The 19,256-nt window shown below is 43.7% G+C and overlaps 1 protein-coding gene across 1 annotated transcript; it reads right to left on the bottom strand.

Moving 5' to 3' along the window:
* Positions 1-237: 237 nt before the first annotated feature.
* LOC136628569 (uncharacterized) lies at positions 238-10,402 on the bottom strand. The gene is made up of 9 exons (XM_066604573.1): positions 10,306-10,402; positions 7,933-7,977; positions 7,660-7,695; positions 6,449-6,535; positions 5,889-6,099; positions 5,666-5,811; positions 3,987-4,097; positions 964-1,054; positions 238-319 (listed from the first exon to the last, which is right to left on the bottom strand). The coding sequence occupies exons 1-9, from the start codon at positions 10,345-10,347 to the stop codon at positions 309-311; spliced, it is 780 nt and encodes a 259-aa protein (XP_066460670.1). The 5' UTR covers positions 10,348-10,402; the 3' UTR covers positions 238-308.
* Between the last annotated feature and the right edge of the window lie 8,854 nt (positions 10,403-19,256).

Below are 19,256 nucleotides of genomic sequence, written 5' to 3'. Positions count from 1 at the left end.
TAGTGTGCAACACCCAGATTACCAAGAAGCATAACAATTCATTGTTGGGAATTCTGCATGGATTTACCTATTGGAAGGGCGAAGTCTGGCCATACATCCACATTGCTTTTTTTTCTCTTTTTTGAGGGAAAATCCACAAGAAAACTGAGCCACCATGTAAACAAATACATCACTTTGTGCAGTCAGGACAGAAAACATGCTCATTGAAAAAAGGTTTTATTATGAGAAACGCTGTAGGCTTATAATTGGCAGGTCTTGATGTAGAACAAGGGCCAGAAGGTGTGGTTGTTTCAGGTCCAAGGAAGAAATTAATCTGTTGCTAGAAGAACAACTATATTAGCTCACGATAGTAATGACACACACACACACACACACACACACACACAAACACACACTTTGAAATGAATCAGAACATTACATTTAGGAGGTGATGCAGTAAGCCCATTACTAGATGTACAAATGTGGCAGTGATTTCCCTCCTAATTTAGCATTGATGGCATACTATGGGAAGGAAGGTTCAAGACGTCACCAACTAGATGTTGTAGAAGACACCAGAAACTGACCTTAGACGGCCTCCCATACATATGAGAAATAGCCCATGTTGGCCAACTAGGTTGTGAATGGGGGCTCCTAACTTCCAGTAGATGGCAGGTGGATTGTGTTTGAAGGTCTTGGACACAAACTTTCTCAGGTGAGGTATTGCGAGTCATTCAGCAACAGACTTCCATCACTGAAAGTCATGCAAGCTTTGTAAGGGAAGAGAGATTAGAGGCAAGGAGCCGTCTGCTGACAGGTACTGGAAGTATGAGTGCCTTGGAAGGTCAACTCTAGAGAAGTCCTCTACAGCAGACAGTGGGGTAAGTGAGCAGTGTGCATGTGTTGCCTGCAGACATTGCAAGAAGAGCTGTGGCTGGGGCAGATAACACTACAACTGTTATCAAGTTTCAGACTAAAGATTCTCACCTGTGGATGCCAGGTGCCCCAGCTCCTCATCTGGGTTTGGTGCTTTGCCTTCTGATGCACATGGTTGCTCTTCGTTGCATTCTCTATTCTCCTATGAAGTGTAGAACATTATCAATCTTTAGTAATGGGGTGATACAGAAGGAAAAGGGGCTGGAGATATCCACGGTATGGCAAGGTAGAAAGTGAGGGATGCTATACATGTAAACAAATGGTCAGACATTTTTATCTGTGACACGGCAGAATCTGTATGACTGCAGGGGTGGTTGATCATGGCTAGCAGGGATTGCAGTCAATCGGTCAGGGATCATGTTATCAGGCAGAGTACAGAGGGGTTTGTTAAGGGAATGCAGTATGCTTCCCTGAAGAAGTGTGTTTTTAGAGCATGCCTGAAGTTTTGTGAGTCATGGATTGCCCAGATAGCCTTTGGTAGCGTGTTCTAGAGGACTGGTGCTGCTCTGGAGAAGTCTTGATCACAGAAGAACCCTAATATAATCTTTATTGATATATGTTAAAAACGTTGGGCTTAGAAAAAATCCACAATTTGTGAGGACAAGACATACACAAACAGACAAGACACGTGTGCTCTTCCTTTGCACATTTTGAAAAGGTGGTTCAAAATGGAGTTCAAATTATCATTTCAGATGTACATCAAAAACTGATTTTTATACATATATTATCTCCGTAAGAACCTCCCATAGAAGGTAGATAAAAATAGGAGATCGGAGGGTCTCCAGTATCCAATTTCGAGCCTAGGAAATTTATGGGCTATTGACTGTCGCAGTTCAGTACTGGTATAGTATGTTAGTCGAATACTTATTCCCCCTCTAGGTTAATTTACAAGATAGACTACCTCTACTCCTATGGAGCCATTAGCCTATGTAGGCAAACAGGTTATGCCCTAACATTTTTTTGATGTCAGAATAGTGTTGATGTCAATGTAGTAGAACAGACAGTAGTCCCAGAAATAGAGATCTACTGGTAAAAATGAATACATGGAAAGTATAATTCCCAAAAGAAGATACTTGTGGTTCAATGCATTTCAGTTGGACCTACAACTTTTCAAGAACCAGGTAGTCAGAGGTTTCAGGAATGACCAGGAGGGGGTCTAGTGTGTTGGTACCCACTCGTAGACATTAGGGTGGAGATCTGATATATGTCTCCCTACTCCTAGATAGAGCCATAAGTGACTAATTGATAATGGACATATGTTTTAGCGTCCAAAAAGTTGCTTCGCACGTCTTATATCTTGCGCATGGGTAGATGTTTCAGAGTGCAGTGGAAGTTAGTGTTCAATTCTGATATACATTTCTGATATACATTTAGAGCGCATTACGTTTCCTGCATACACTCCCATCTAAAGCTCTCTCCAAACCAATAAGGAAACGGTTAATCTTAGACTAGACCTGCATACCCTGTTACTAGACAACAGAACAGGGTCTAATCTACTTGATATTACATCTAGCCAAGACCTAGGCCAATTAGTATGACCAGATTAGTGCACACTGAGCTAAGCAACGACGAGAAGGGGACAATACCCCAATAGGCTGAATGTAGATAGAAAGTGGTATAGCCTCCAGCCCTCAGGGGCATAACCTGTTTGCCTACATAGGCGAATAGCTCCATAGGAGTAGAGGTAGTCTATCCAGTAAATTAACCTAGAGGGGGAATAAGTATTCGACTAACATACTATACCAGTACTGAACTGCGACAGTCAATACCCCATAGATTTCCTAGGCTTGAAATTAGATACTGGAGACCCTCCAATCTCCTATTTTTATCTACCTTCTGTGGGAGGTTCTTATGGAGATATACATTTATTTAAAAAAAGTTTTTGATATAATGTACATCTGAAGTCATTTGAACTCCGTTTGAACCACCTTTTTGTAATATTGTGCAAAGGAAGAGCACATGTGTCTTGTCCTCACAAATTGTGGATTTTTTTAAGCCCAACATTAACGTATATCAATAAAGATTTTAGGGTTCTTATGTGATTAGGGCTTTATAAAGTAGTTCCCTCTGCCCCTGTGATTTCTGGAGAAGTCTTGGAGGCAGGAATGAGAAGTTCGAATCGAGGGTCACGCAGTCTAGCTTCGTTAGCAGAGCCAAGAGCCTGGCCTTGGATTGAGATGAGGGAGGCAATGTAGGGTGTCTTTGAAGGGCTTTATGGATGAAGGTAGTGAGTTTAAATTGAATTCTGTATTTAATGGGCAGCCAGTGCAGTGACTGGCACAGGGCAGAGGCATCCAAGTAACGGCTGGACAGGAAGAGGAGCATGATTCAGGATGGATTGGAGAGGGTAGAGTCTGCTGCAGGGGAGGCTGATCAGCAATGAGTTGCAGTAATCGAGCCAAGAGTGGATGAGGGCAACAAGCATTTTTAGCGTGTCCACTGTGAGAAGATTGGCCCAAACATGTCAGCTGCATCTCAAGGACATCACAAGAATCCAGAGATTAGATGTAGGAGGTAAAGGAGATTGGCATCGAATATGACCCCAAGGCAGTGGGCATGCTGTCTAGGAGTTATTGTAGCGCCACTCTGAAATGGAGATGTCAGAATGAGGTTTGTTAGTAGAGGGCAAAAATACCAGTAGGTCAGTTTTTCAGAGGTTTAGCTTTAGAGACAGTCGGTGATATTTTGAAGGAAAGGTGCAGAGATGTCACAGGAAGAGGTGTGGTGAGCGTAGGAAAGCCATCTGGAAACTTCCTGTTGGTTGGAGTACAGGCAGTGAGCAGGAGCTAGATGCAGTGCTGACAAGACAAGGGCCAAGGCTAGTCCAGGAGTGGAAAGTTATTTTCATCAGTGAACATCATTAAGGACACTTGTTACTTGGATTCTTTTATACATATTTTGCACAGAAACAGTCATTACTCAGTCTGATCACAAGAATGACAGCCAGCAAGCCCTACTGGCAGCAGTGAAGTAGAAAGCCTGCAAGAACGTAAGGAAACTCAGACATGAGATGTGACAAGTCATCTACAAGCAGGAGTCAAACCCCATAAGGAAGCAATATGGAGGCACCTCACCTGTACGCTCTCTTTCAGCATCACGATGCCGTCTCGCTCTTCTACTTCCAGATCACTTTCAGTGTCATTCTTGGACTTATTTTCTTCACTATCCGACTCAGAATTACTGGGCTGGAAAACAGGAACATAGAGTACAAGCGCCATTTAGGGTTTGTTCATTGAAATCTGATGCAGAGTCTGTAGCCAGAAGTCATAGCAGACTTCCATGGCCAAGCTGTGGGGCCACATGCAGATCCTCCATGATTGGGAAAACCCACATGTAGAAGGAAGCCAAGACAGCACAGTGAGGATGCGAGTCGATGACCTTTTGGTTTCCTTCAGGGCAAAGAGCATGGAGTGTAGTGCCTCTGCGTAATGGAAGACACAGGGCTGGAGACTATACTGTCTGGTTAGCAATCTCCCCTATGGTGTAGTCTACTATCTACCTTTGGCATGGAGGGAACCAGCTCTGGTGCCACACAAACCAGTCTTCTAGAGTAGTGAGCCCATAATAAATTGAAACAGAAGACCTTCACTTTTAATGCTTTGCTCAGTTTACCTTCTGTGTTTCTCCCCCCATACACTGCAACAAAAATAGACCTCAGGGCCTTTTTTTCTTTTGAACTGGACACAAAAGTGTATCCATTAGGTTACATAGCAGTCAGAAAAATAGCAATCCGTTATGTTTTTTCCATCCGGTATTAGGCTTCATCCCCGAGCATGCCCGGAGGACAGGAGATGTGAGAATGGGAAGATAAGACGCACCGTGGTCAGAGAGCATTTTGCTCATTTGTTTAGTTTCTTTTGTAAAGCAGTAGCCATAAAGAAAATAAATAAAGTGCAAATGTGAACTCAGCCCAACTGCCAGATCTGCTCCTCTGGGCGGCTAGGGTGTCTGGTACAAAGTGTACTACTTCAGCCTGCTAAGACGTTCCTGTCCTCTATGGAGGAGCATTTCCATCCTCCAGTGGCTCGTTATGACTGAGACGCAAGAACTATCTGTATTGTGATCTGCTTGGGTTTTAATCCTTGTGGGCTTCACTACTAACTTCTCAGTGTTAGGTCTTACGTTAGTCATTTCAGTTTGTTCATCCTTGGTGACTATAGGTTTAATTGGTGTAAAGTTAAAGGGGTTGTCCCGTGAGAGCAAGTGGTGTTAAGCACTTCTGTATGACCATATTAATGCACTTTGTAATATACATCGTGCATTAAATATTGGCCATACAGAAGTTATACACTTACTCCTCCGGTGCTGGCGTCCCCGTCTCCATGGCGCCGACTAAAGCTGCCTTCTGCCGGGATTAGACTCGCTTGTGCTGTCTCTTCTGTCCGGCTCCGGCGTGCTCGTGCTGCAGAGGTCTTCTGCACATGCGAGCACACCAGAGCCAGACAGAAGAAAGCAGACAGCGCAAGCGAGTCTAATCCCAGCAGAAGGCAACTTTAGTCGACGCCATGGAGACAGGGACGCCAGCACCGGAGGAGTAAGTGTATAACTTCTGTATGGCCAATATTTAATGCACAATGTATATTACAAAGTGCATTAATATGGCCATACAGAAGTGTATAACCCCACTTGCTCTCACGGGACAACCCCTTTAAGCGATAGCCAAGTGCACTTTACAACCTATTTCTATGTTATTGATAGAAAAGAAAAGGCTGTTTCTATATCCAAAGTATTAGACAAAAGGAACAACTTGTACCTCATAAGTAGCATCACCATCTTCATCTTCATCTGGAAGATCTTCAGTCAAGAATGTTACCCAGCTGTGCTGTTCTTCAATGTCCAAGTCATCCTGTTTTCGTTTGCTGCCTTTTCCACATGGCTTTAGAGGAGACTTGTTGATGTCTGCAAGCAGCAATATCATTTACTGCACATCTCACCATCGCCGGCGCAGAGGTTTTACAAGTGCAGTCATAGCTTACCATCAGTAGAGGTTTTCCCGATGTCTTCTACAGTGCGGTAGCCCAACGCACCCTGCATTTTGTTGGGAGCAATAAAAAGAATGAGCCTGGCCAAGCGTCCTAGCCTCTTCTTGCCGCTCACGAAGCGTCGTTTCCTTGGGGATATTTGATCAGCACATGCCATGTTCTCCACCTCTTGTGGAAGGCCAGCAAGCATCTTAAGAATCTTAAGCTAATAAAAAGAATAGCACGTTATACAAATCATATCCCACATGGCATTCCAAGTAAATGTACAGACTCACGCAGTTTTAATTAACTAGGCTCAAACTTCTACATTTCATTGCTGGCATTTAGGTTCTCTGAACTAGCGCTGCAGATCTGAGACGAGTTATAGAACTGTCTGCTTGCAGAACCCCCAGAGCTCACAGCGTACAACCTCTACACTGAGCGCCATAGTAAACTGTACTCTGCAGACTAGGGTGGCAGGGTTGTAGACAGTGATACATACTAAGAAATTAGCACAAGATTAAAGCTATAACTACACATCTTAGGACAGCTTCACTTTAAAGTAGCTTTTTTACCACATATTTGAGAGGCCAGATGCAAAAAATTCTTGAAAGGAGCAACTTGAGCCATCCAGAATTCTGAACATGTGTGAGACTCTTGACCTATAGGAGACAAACGTGAAAACATACAATGAAAGCTTGTGGCTTGGGGGCAGAGATACCATATATACAACTTGCAGTTACCCAGGGGCCCAGCATGCAAGGGCAGACACCACTCAATAGCAGATTCCAATTATCTATAGGACTTCATGTAGTAGACTGAACTAATAGCCTTCATTGCATCCATCAGTTATTGGTGGTGTTAGAGGATTATCTATGAAGTCACTATTCTTGTGGCATCTGTAACATGTAATAACATTGACAGGACGATCAAGCATTTCAGCAGCCATCAAGAAGAGTGCTACTACATCCCACCATAAAACACAGACAGAGCTCTGCCAATTGTGGTCAGCCCCATGCCTTATGACACCATTTGTCCGACTGCAAATCAGCAGAGCTCTGCCTGTGTCTTGTTGCAGAGATATGCTGCAGCGAACTACCTGAAGAGCTATAGGCCAGGTAAGTCTCATACTACTTAGGGCTCATGCCCAGAGTGTCACGGAGTTCTGCCACGGATTTCTACAGTCTCCATTAAAACATTAGTGGAGACCTCCTGCTGCGGAAATCCACGGTGAAATAGAATATGCCATGAATTTTTTCTAGTAGAATTCTGCATGTGAGCATTGGCAGCAGGAAATGCCATTAGGGTCAATAGAAGCTAGCCTAAGGCTGCCTGTCCACTGGCGAATTTTCATTGCGTTACCCACAGCAATAATCCAGCCACGGGGAACTCAGTGAGTGCTTTCCATAGCGTTGCTATGGAAAGTGCAGCTCCCCTGTCCACAAGCAGAGAATCCAAGTGATTCTCTGCTCGCGGCAAGTTGCAGCATGCTGCGATTTGCCGTGGTGAGCCCATCTGTCATATAGGCTCAGCGCGGAGAACCGTCACCTGTCTCCTGCTCCCCAGCGGCGATCCACTGCGGGATATCAGTACGCCTGTGGACAGGCAGCCTAATGCATTGGGATCCATTCCTAATTTTCAACAGCCATCAGATAGTACAACATGTAAGATTACTAATGCCTATTGTAACGGGATAGTCTACAAGTGCAGTTCTTTGTGAGCAGCTAGAATACATGGGTTTTGCAATTATAGTTTACAATTATAATCCTACATGATAATTATCTACCTCTGGGGCCGCTTCTCCTGTGCCTTCATTCATTTCCTTGGTAAAGATAAAGTTTGTCAGAAACAGGAAAGTTTAAGATCGCACAGCAGGAAAGATTTAGGCTAATGTAACCCCACCCCTGAGGAAGCAGACACTTGTCCTGCGCCAGATGGTCACCCTGCCCCAGAGCCCCATTCATGAGACATGTGGCCATTTGTTGCAGCGCTGCACACCCTTACAAGCACCATAAAGTATTGCACATTGTAGAGGTGGATATAAAGCCCAGTGGTTTACCTTTGCATCTTCAGCACACACATTCCTGATGCCATCATTGGGTTGCTTCAAAAATAGGAGGGAGAACATTACTATTCAAAGAGCTTTGCTTTCAAACCCAGTCAGACCAAAATATTGCTAGGCTAATGGGAAATATGCCATCTACATAAAGTCATAGAATTGGTCCCCCTTCATTATAGTTCAGCTACAATTTGTTTAGCAGCTTTGTAAAAATGCTATTTTTTTCATCATGTTCATCAGTTATCTAAACTTTATATATTTGCTCAAAGGAATTCTTCCTCTAGAACGCATTCTGGAACTGAAAGTACAATAAGTGGCAAAAGTATACAAGTTCAACATCAACCCGTATTACATAAACTAAGTTCTAGTGCCATTAGTGGATGTGACAGGGGCCGGTCATGTGTTTGTTATACTAAGCAGCTCCCTGCTGTGCCCACCGCTAAAGATTACCCAGGGCACTTTGACAGTGTTGCGCACAATCTCCAGCAGTCAGCACCACAGGAACCAGGGGGTCGTTGACGACAAGATACATCACCCCACTCCCTGTCACATCCACTTAGTTTATAGTGCTATGGGGACATTACAGGCTCTCTTTAAGGGTTGGGGGCATAAAGGTGCACTATTAAGACCAAGGCCATGAAGTAAGCACAATTATAGACTAGGGGCATAAAAGGGGAATTATTACTGAATGGGGAAAAAAAACAGTTATTACTGAGTGGGAACATAAGATGCAGTACATTTACTGTGTGAGGTGCATTAAAAGCAGCCCTTTCTGTGCAGGGCCTACACAGGACAGTGGTTAGCATTACTAGCTTTTAGGACAACGCAGATGGGAAGATTGCATAGATATGTGGATAATGTAAGGAGTGTAAAAGTGAGGAGCCAAAAGAGGTCTGGTGTCAAGTTCTGCAGAGGGAAGTCATGGCCAGGAGAAGTCAGCATGGCAGCCTGGCAAAGGAAGAACGTGACTCACCAGTCAGAGTACATCACCTGTGATCACCGTATAACAGTACTGTAATCACTTGTGTGTCTGGCGAGTATCAGTGTAGAGCCGGTGTTTACTGCTATATGGGCATAGTATGGGGTAATATTGTACCCATTATGTTAGTATATTGCACTATGTAGTGCTAATTGTAGCAGTTATGGTATGACAGTAATTGGGTCTTGTATGGTGCCATTATCTGAGTCCAGCACTCTGCACATCACCTCCTGTGTGGGGTGTTGGTAGTATTTGGGGGGGGGGGCGCATCCTATCAAGCACAGACCCCTGAGGACATTGTATTTTAAAATTCACAAAACTTTCCTATAATGCCATTTGGCCAACCAGTACTGGACCAACTGAAAAGCAATCATAAAACCACAGGATTGAAGCCCTCAGTGTGTGGTGCCCAATACTTTGGATGGGCCTTGCACCTGCAGGTCATCCACTTCTAGGCGGCATCCACACTGCAGCACAATGTACAAAGTTAGGCTAGCTGAACTCTGGAAGGGGGGGCTGGCATACGTTTCATGCAGTGCATTTATTGTGCCTTCACACATTGGTGCAGGTCTGCACCAAAGTCTGCAGTCCGTTATGTTTAACCCTTGTAGTTTCTACACCTCAAGATTTAGTGGAGCAGGTTCCAGAAGGTCTCGTAGTAAGTTAAAGCGGGGAGAGGGGAAGAAGAGAGAACACACCTTGAAGATATAGTCTTCCCAGCAGCAGACTCACCATCAGGAGGCACATCACCATAAGATGCAGAGTTCAGACCCAACATTGCTGCACTATTAGAGAAGTGTCAAGACAAAACCACACACCCCATGGAAGACGAGAGTCATAAGGCTCGCCTGCAGCCCAAACACCATAGGACATTAACAGCCATCATTGTATACCCACACCTCCCATTACCCCTGCTGATCAGCTGAAGGGGGCTGCAACCTCATCGGTGAGGTGTCAGTCATTGGTCACCTGACCTTTCTACATCACAGCCCCATGCAAGCAAAAACAGAGACCATACAACGATGGGGCCGCGGCACTCACCCACACAGTCTTACCCCTTACAAACAGCCCATCCTTGGGCACTTAAGCACCAGATAAACAATCTATGCAATTACAGCATGTTTTCTCACATCAGAAACCAGGAATTCTGAAGCCCCTGTAAAGCTGCACCAACAAGCAGACCACCACACCACAGCCATACAGGCAGATAGTGGCAGCCAAGGCTTCACAACAATTCCAGTTTTACATGCATGTTTAAGGCCAGTTACAATTCATGTTTGAAGCCCTTCAAGGAGAAGCAGAGCAGATACATGATACATACAGACAGACCACCTTGCAGATTGGAGCCCAGGCAATAAAACCTTCATCAGTTGGTGACCCTCAGTGCTGCTTACCATAGCATCACCACTGCTCTGCCCACTTGTGCTGCTCGCCATTATGAGCACTGTGCATGGACAGTCTTAGCACATGTGCTGAAGATAAAGCCATGTGACTAGAGCCTACATGTGTTTTAAATGAATGCTACATCGTTAATGCAATTACATCCATTAACCCCTTCAAAGACAAAACCTTTTACCAAGACGTTAGTATACAATTAGAACAGAACAGAAAATGTCAAAATAGTTTCTGTGTGACATCACACAGAGCCGCGACCATCAAACAATGGTTACTTGTTAGCTTCTACTTGTATCCCACAAAACACCAAAGCGCAGATTCTGTATGAAGCGGTTAGGAATAGTCATGGCAAGTTCCATCTGATGCCATATATATGAAGATATTCCACAGTTCCAGGCAAATACCTTCCTACAGCACTGACGGAGCCCGTATTGCAGCACACAGGGGGAGCCTTTCCATTGAACGGGCTGCACCACGCACTACAAGTCACGCTAAATTCAGCGCCAAAATTTACAAACAACCAGCAGATCTTCATGCAGAATTGAAAATGCCTAAAAACATGCCTGGTAGCCCGCATCAAACTCTGCGTCCTGTGGCATATTCGTGAGCCATGTGACAGGTCCCTGAGGGTGTGCGGCTTCAGACTATATTGTGGTACAGCACTCTGCTACAATCATATGGTTTCACAAGAAAAACTCCTCTTGCAGTCAGAGCGAATTAAGACGAGCGCGGTTATGCCCTAATAATCACGTCCAAATAACGAGACAAAACCAAACTACTGATTTCAAAAGGATTTCAGTGGTTTCGTTTTCACTATCGGGTTTCTCGCCCATTAATAGTACGGCCGAGGAAAGATAAAACCTGCCTTATCTTCCCCGCATGTAGTGAATACTACATAGTGAATACCAGTGATTTCTACATAGTGAATACTACATCTATATATATAAAATTGAATGTATGTCTGTCTGTTTGTCCTTTATGCGCTACTACACCATTCATCCAATCGCCATGAAACTTTGGGAAGTTGTTGAGTACACTCCCGGGAAGATTATAGGCATAGTACATTTATGCTACGATAAATGGCGCGCGTGCGTGCGTCGTCGACAGTTACGACCCCCCTACGTAGATCGTTCGATTTCCATCATTGCCACTAATTCTCTCACTTCCCGATGTTGTAGAAGCATGAAATTTGGCACGAGCATTGATTATGTCATACATAGAAAACACTAATGGGTCCCAACTCAATTATTCAATTCTATGCACCAAAGAATTAGCGTCCAAATTTTACGTACGGAATGTAATTTTCTCACATAGAAACTTGAAATTTGGCACGGGCATTGAATATGTCATAAATAGGAAACGCTAATGGGTCCCAACTCGATTATTCAATTCTATGCGAAAAACAATTAGCGTCCAAATTTTACGTACGGAATCTAATTCTCTCACTTCCTGATATATATAAATGAATGTATGTCTGTCTGTCTGTCCTTTATGCATTACTACACCATTCATCCGATCGCCATGAGACTTTGGGAAGTTGTTGAGTACACTCCTGGGAAGATTATAGGCATAGTACATCTATCCTACGATAGGTCGCGCGCGTGCGAGCATCGTCGACAGTTATGCCCCCCAGACAAAGATCGTTTGATTTCCATCTCAAGCACGAAAGCAAAAGGCATTACGAGCAACGGGATGCGTGTTCAACTACAAAATGATGCATCCGCCGAATGTTTTGCAAGACAATTGCTGGATATTGAGAATGCTGAGGTAAAATGAAAGCTGTGCTGTGATTGGTTGCTATTTCTTATACTGCTGAGGTAACATGAAAGCTGTGCTGTGATTGGTTGCTATATATCATACTGCTGAGGTAAAATGAAAGCTGTGCTGTGATTGGTTGCTATTTTTTATACTGCTGAGGTAACATGAAAGCTGTGCTGTGATTGGTTGTTATATATTATACTGCTGAGGTAACATGAAAGCTGCGCTGTGATTGGTGGCTACTTCTTATACTACTGAGGTTGCATGAAAGCTGTGCTGCGATTCGTTGTTATATATTATACCACTGAGGTAACATGAAAGCTGCGCTGTGATTGGTTGCTATATATAATACCGCAGAGGTAACATGAAAGCTGCGCTGTGATTGGTTGCTATTTTTTATATTGCTGAGGCAGAATAAAAGTTGCGCTGTGATTGGCTGTTATTTCTCTTACTGCTGAGGTAACATGAAAGCTGCGCTGTGATTGGTTGTTATATTTTATACTGCTAAGGTAACATGAAAGCTGCGCTGTGATTGGTTGTTATATATTATACCACTGAGGTAACATGAAAGCTGCGCTGTGATTGGTTGTTATCTAGATATATAAAAACAAATGAATGTATGTCTGTCTTCGCAGCAACGCGCGACGGGTAAGCTAGTAGTAAATACTAGTGAATACTACATAGTGAATACCAGTGATTTCTACATAGTGAATACTACATAGTAAATACTAGTGAATACTACATAGTGAATACTACATAGTAAATACTAGTGAATACTACATAGTGAATACTACATAGTAAATACTAGTGAATACTACATAGTGAATACTACATAGTAAATACTAGTGAATACTACATAGTGAATACTACATAGTAAATACTAGTGAATACTACATAGTGAATACTACATAGTAAATACTAGTGAATACTACATAGTGAATACCAGTGATTTCTACATAGTGAATACTACATAGTGAATACCAGTGATTTCTACATAGTGAATACTACATAGTGAATACCAGTGATTTCTACATAGTGAATACTACATAGTGAATACTGGTGAATACTACATAGTGAATACTAGTGAACACTACATAGTGAATACTAGGTAGTAAATCCTTGTGAATACTACATATTGAATACTGGTGAATATTACATAGTAAATACTAGTGAATTCTAGGTAGTGAATACTTGTGAATACTACATAGTGAATACAACATAGTGAATGCTCGTGAATACTAGTGATTACATAGTGAATAGAGATGAGTGAGCACGCTCAGTAAGGTCAGTTACTCAAGCAAGTCTCGCTCATCTCGAGTAATTGCCTTCGTCTCCAAGCGTGCTCTGGGGCGGTGGGGGTGAGCGGCAGGGGTTAGCGGGGGGAGGAGGGAGAGAGGTCTCTCTCACTCTCCCGCTCTCCCCCGCCGCCTCCCCCGAGCACGCTCAGGGGAGAAGGCAGTTACTCTAGAAGGCTCGTTCGAGTAACAGACCTTACCGAGCGTGCTCGCTCATCTCTAATAGTGAATACTTCTGAATACTACTTAGTAAATACTTGTGAATACTACAAAGTGAATACCCGTGAATACTACATAGTGAATGCTAGTGAAAACTACATAGTAAATACTAGTGAATGCTACATAATGAATACCACATAGTGAATACTAGTGAATACTACAAATTGAATACTACATAATGAATACTGCATAGTGAATACTAGTGAATACAACGTAGTAAATACTCGTGAATACTAGTGAATGCTACATAGTAAATACTACATAGTGAATACTAGTAAATGCTACATAGTAAACACTAGTGAATACTACATAGTGAATACTAGTAAATGCTACATAGTGAATACTAGTAAATACTACATAGTGAATACTAGTAAATGCTACATAGTAAACACTAGTGAATACTACATAGCGAATACTAGTGAATACTACAAAGTGAATAAAACATAGTGAATACTACATAGTGAATACTCGATAACAGTACATAGTGAGTACTAGTAAATACTACATAGTGACTACTAGTGAACACTACATAGAGAATACTAGATAGTGAATACTACATAGTGAATACTACATGTGGGGAAGCAGAGGGCATAACATGAAGCTCCTGGGCCCCAATGCCAAACCTGTAACAGGGTCCCCAACTATAATTCTTTACTCATAGTACTGGGCTCCCTATATGGAGAAGAGAGGCCTTATGGGCCCCCTAAGGGTTACACTAGTGCAGAGAAGATTAGGCGGCCGCTGTCTTCCTGCTGTATTTTTTTTTTCAAACCCCTGCCCTCTGGCACGAAGTTTGAAAAGACAGCAAAGGGGAAGAAATCCCCCTCATTCAGGCGCGATGACAGTTTGTGCTGCCGAGTGTAGTTGCGCCTTTGCGCGTCTGAATCCGCCCTCAGTCTCTGATAGGTGCCACTTTATGGGGTTTCCTATGTAAAGTTTAGGCCATGTTAGCACATAATGGATTTGCTGCAGATTAGCGATGTGCATTGCACAACATTTTACTCAATAGCACAATTTATGTAAGAACTTGTCTGCGGCAGCGCCAGACGCTCTGAGCCCCATACACTACAGCACAAAATATCACGCACTGCCTGTCATGTACAGCAAAGTGAGGGGAGGAAAGGCCTTAGATTGTGGAGTGACTGGTACCCAACTTTCCAAGACTGCACAACAACCGGGCAAGTGACCATCACCTACAACCACAACTCTATAGCAATCTGCCTGGCCTTGCAATGCAAAGCAACTTGTCCCACACTGGACAAGAGGAGAGAGAAGATGGGATGATACCTGTCGATCTCGCTTGCAGTATTGCCAGCATGCGAAGCGAAAGTTCAAATGATCCACCTGATTTGTTCTAACGCATTCCAGAGCTATACAACATGCATACAAAAAATGCTGCCACCATTAAAGGGGTTGTCCCGCGCCGAAACGTTTTTTGTTTTTTTTCAACAGCCCCCCCGTTCGGCGCGAGACAAACCCGATGCAGGGACCTAAAAGAAAATCCGCACAGCGCTTACCTTAATCCCCGCGCTCCGGTGACTTCTTACTTACCGGCTGAAGATGGCCGCCGGGATCTTCTCCCTCGGTGGACCGCAGGGCTTCTGTGCGGTCCATTGCCGATTCCAGCCTCCTGATTGGCTGGAATTGGCACGTGACGGGGCGGAGCTACACGGAGCCGCTCTCCGGCACGAGCGGCCCCATTGAGAAAAGAAGAAGACTGGACTGCGCAAGCGTGTCTAATCCGGCGATTAGACGCTGAAAATTAGACGGCACCATGGAGACGAGGACGCTAGCAACGGAACAGGTAAGTGAATAACTTCTGTATGGCTCATAATTAATGCACAATGTACATTACAAAGTGCATTAATATGGCCATACAGAAGTGTATAGACCCCACTTGCTTTCGCGGGACAACCCCTTTAACTTCTTAACGGTAAATTGGAACCCGATTTATGAATACAATCTTTGGAGAATATGGTTTTGTGTTAACACGGATGAGGTTCACTAATAATTTAAAGTTTAATTCTCAAATAAAAGAGCAGTGCTTATTTACAGAAAATTGCAAAAATTATGTTACAAGATAATCGGCAAGAGACTTACATGTGATATTCACAGACAGTAACAGGGATTAAAATAAGACCATTCTTTGGCGTAGAGTCTCGCCTAGGAAATCCTTCAGTCCTCACGTGAGTGACCTCCAAGGGGCTGACAATTTGGGGTTTGTGAGCTACCACTTTTAAAGGACCCCTCAGTACACACCATTTCCTCGCCCCCTCTGAGGTCACACAGAGAAGGCAGGGTTGGGTTTTTAGGAACTCCGAAAAGTCATAATTCCCTACTTTCAGTCATACCGTGCTTCCCTGAAAATAAGACACTGTCTTATATTAATCTTTGCCTCAAAAAGAGGCACAATGTCTTATTTTCAGGGGGTGTCTTACACTTATCCAGCCACCGGCGATTGTGTTCCTCATGCTGGTCCCCGTGCTGCTGCAATCCTCAGTGCTGACAGGTTTCTCTTCTCCTGGTAACTGGGATTTGAATACCCCGCCTATGATTGGTTCATCGAGTGCTGGCTCCCATTGGCAGGTGCTTGATCCAATCACAGTGCTTACCGGAGACAGGATATTTAATGCCTAGTTACCAGGAGAATATAATCCTGTTAGCGCTGAGAACTGCAGCCTGCAACAGCGTAGGGACAAGCACAAGGCACACAGATGCTCACAGCTAGGTGAGTATAAGCAATAAGGTAAAAAAAAACAATAATCACCTAGCTGCCGGCGTCTGTGTCCCTCGCGTTGGTACCCACACTGCTGCAGTTTTCAGCACTGACAGGATTCCCTTCTGGTGCTGAGACTTTGAATACCCCGCCTCAGCCAATCAGAGCTTGCGCTCGATGATCCAATCACAGCTGTGAATGATTGAGCGCCAGCTTTGATTGGCTGGTGCTCGACCCAATCTCCGTTTTCTCTTACCAGAGGCAGGGTATTCAAAGGCCTGTCACCAGAAGAGAATCCTGTCAGCGCTGAGGACTGCAGCTGGCCACATTGCCGGAGACCAGTGCGAATGACACAGACGCTAGGTGAGTATTGCTTGTTTTTTTTTCAACCTAGTCTAGCCAGGGCTTATTGTCAGGGGAGGGGTTATATGTCAAGCCCACCCAAAAAATAAGGTAGGGCTTATTATCGGGGTAAGGCTTATTTCCAGGGAAACCAGTATCTTCTCATACGGCTAACTGATTGGAAATATAGGCCCGGCATATTTTTAGTCATGATTTTACCTAGGCCCTGAGTTCACACATGAGTGCTTTGGGTGTATCCCGTCTGACATACCCGATTCCTGGTTTCTGGGTATTGTGCAAAGATGGGAGTCCCTACATCTTATTCGTGGTGATGCGACATTTTGCAAAATACCCTTGTATTTGGCTGCAACGTGCAGATCTTTCATAATTTCAAATATACATTCTTTCTTTGTCTTGAGCGCACGTCCTTTGTTAAGCCTGGTTTAGACACAATGATTATCTCTCAAAAGCTGCATTTTGAGCGACTTTAGAGCAATAATCGTTGTGTGCCTTTATAGTGCAAGATGATCTCTCAAACGTTGAGTGATCACTTTGCACTCCAAATGGTGTATACAGCAGACAAGCGGGGTCACTAATCTTCTGCATCCAGCTGTTCTCTGCTCGGAGCGCCCGGCTGTTATATAGCACTCCGAGCGGGGTATGCAAAACACAGCTGGACCGCTGTGTTCTTCATACCCTACCTGTGTTCAGGAGTGGGATACAGCTGAAACAATAGTATTTAAATAAGAGCTGACATCCAATATAATACCCAGAGTCATAGAAAATGAACAAAGATTTATTCAGTGTCGACACAAATGAGTCTAGGAGACATAAAGGTTCTCAAATCCAGATTGCCTTGTGACATCACAACAGAGCCTTAAATACTAGGTAGGCAGTCTTATTAGAAGCTAATACTTATTGGTTAAACGTATCTCTTATACTAGTTACATGTACAGAAAGTAGTGGTAGGCAGAGCTAGGGGCAGCGTTGCTGCAACCCAGCATCCAATTTACACTCTCTATATAGAAGACTTGTTATGTACATTGTTATGAAAGTGAATTCCTGTGCCTACTCCTAGTACAGCATTGCACGGTCTCTCTGACTACCACTTATGTCACACAGCAAAAGTTTACATAGGAGATTGCATACGCAACCATGTTTATAGTTAGGGAACTTAAAAGTAGGTGAAGTTAGTATACAGTAGCTATATTTCATTTGTTAGACACTTATAATTACGCTTATACTTATATGTAACAGTACAATATATATTTAATATGCTTCAGTCTTTGGGCTGATGACAGAGAAACAATAAGTCCTCATCCCACAGTATCAGCTCTATCCCACTTTGAATTCCTGATAAGACTGATCGTGCTGAAAGACAACGATCTGCGAGTTCTTTACAAAAACTGCATGATGTTAGTGCAGTTACACACAATGATTATCGCTCAAAAGACGGCCTTTAATTTTAGCTCCAAAATTTACCAGGTCTGGCTTTTGGCCAGCTGAACCAGTGGGAGGAGAAGATCACTGTCCTTATCTCCCAACAGAAACATCCTCTAGCTCTGGCTTTAAAGGGGCTGTAAGACATCAGAGACCCCCCGGGGGTGATGTGACAGGCTCTATGAAGCCTGCTGCTTCAAAGCTTCCTACAGCACTCAGCTTTCCTATATGCTGAAATGCATCTAACACTTCTCTCTGGTTATCTATCTATCTATCTATCTATCTATCTATCTATCTATCTATCTATCTATCTATCTATCTATCTATCTATCTGTCTATCTATCATCTTATCTAGCAAGTGCAAATTCAAAGGGGAAGGATGTCAGAATGGCAGCTGACTGGCAGCTGACTTATCCTGGACAGCTGGGGAGACACTTTATTCATCTCTTTATATTACACCGCCATATCATCCTGTAAAACGATGGACTCCATTATAATCAACAGGGCTGTTCGGTGCCGATCAGTTCCATCATCTGTCCAGCAATTGGTGCTATTTTCTTGCTTCCATAATGGACCAGGAAACCAGATCCCACAGCGCAGATGTGAATCAGCCCCAACGCACACAGACGGACAGTAGATTCTGGTCGCAGGGGAATTTTGTCTGAACTTATCCTCAGACTAAGTTCACACAGCTGAGTCTTTCAAAGCCGCCTCGCATCACTTCAGGTAAGAAGGGTCAGGTAAGAATGGGGAGTTTCTCCCATTGTTTTCAATCAGGAAACCTTGTATTGCATCACACTGCGTGCACCTAGCATGTAGTGCGATGCTGCCACCAGCCCCATTGAGAACAATGGTCAATGTGATGCAAGGGCGCGTCCAAAGTTAAGACGTGCCATGGGGTTCACATTTGTGTGAGTTTTGTGCATCTCGCAGTGCACAAATTTCACCCGATTTTTCGCTCATGTTAAGCCGGCCTAAGAATGCTTTCACATGGCAGTGTTAGGTCAGCATATTGCATCAGAATTTGTAAGCCAGACCTCAAAGGGAGTCCACAGAGCAGGCCCGTCTGCTCCCCTATGTAGGTTCCACTCCAACAAATACTGATGCAAAATACTTACCAAGATTCTTCCGCCTGGAGATTTTCTACTGGAGAAATTCTGATCCAGATTTACCCGATAGA

Source organism: Eleutherodactylus coqui, chromosome 5, assembly GCF_035609145.1.
Source record: "Eleutherodactylus coqui strain aEleCoq1 chromosome 5, aEleCoq1.hap1, whole genome shotgun sequence".
NCBI lineage: Eukaryota > Metazoa > Chordata > Amphibia > Anura > Eleutherodactylidae > Eleutherodactylus > Eleutherodactylus coqui.
Note: the sequence above shows the minus strand (reverse complement) of the source record. Positions and strands in the feature narration are given on the sequence as shown.

Excerpts from the sequence above, each read along its gene's own strand:
- LOC136628569 (XM_066604573.1), bottom strand. The coding sequence starts at position 10,347 with ATGGCGAGCAGCACAAGTGGGCAGAGCAGTGGTGATGCTATG. Across the intron at positions 5,812-5,888 it reads CGGGAAAACCTCTACTGATG|ACATCAACAAGTCTCCTCTA; the intron begins GTAAGCTATGAC and ends TGCTGCTTGCAG. Across the intron at positions 1,055-3,986 it reads TGCTGAAAGAGAGCGTACAG|GAGAATAGAGAATGCAACGA; the intron begins GTGAGGTGCCTC and ends TACACTTCATAG.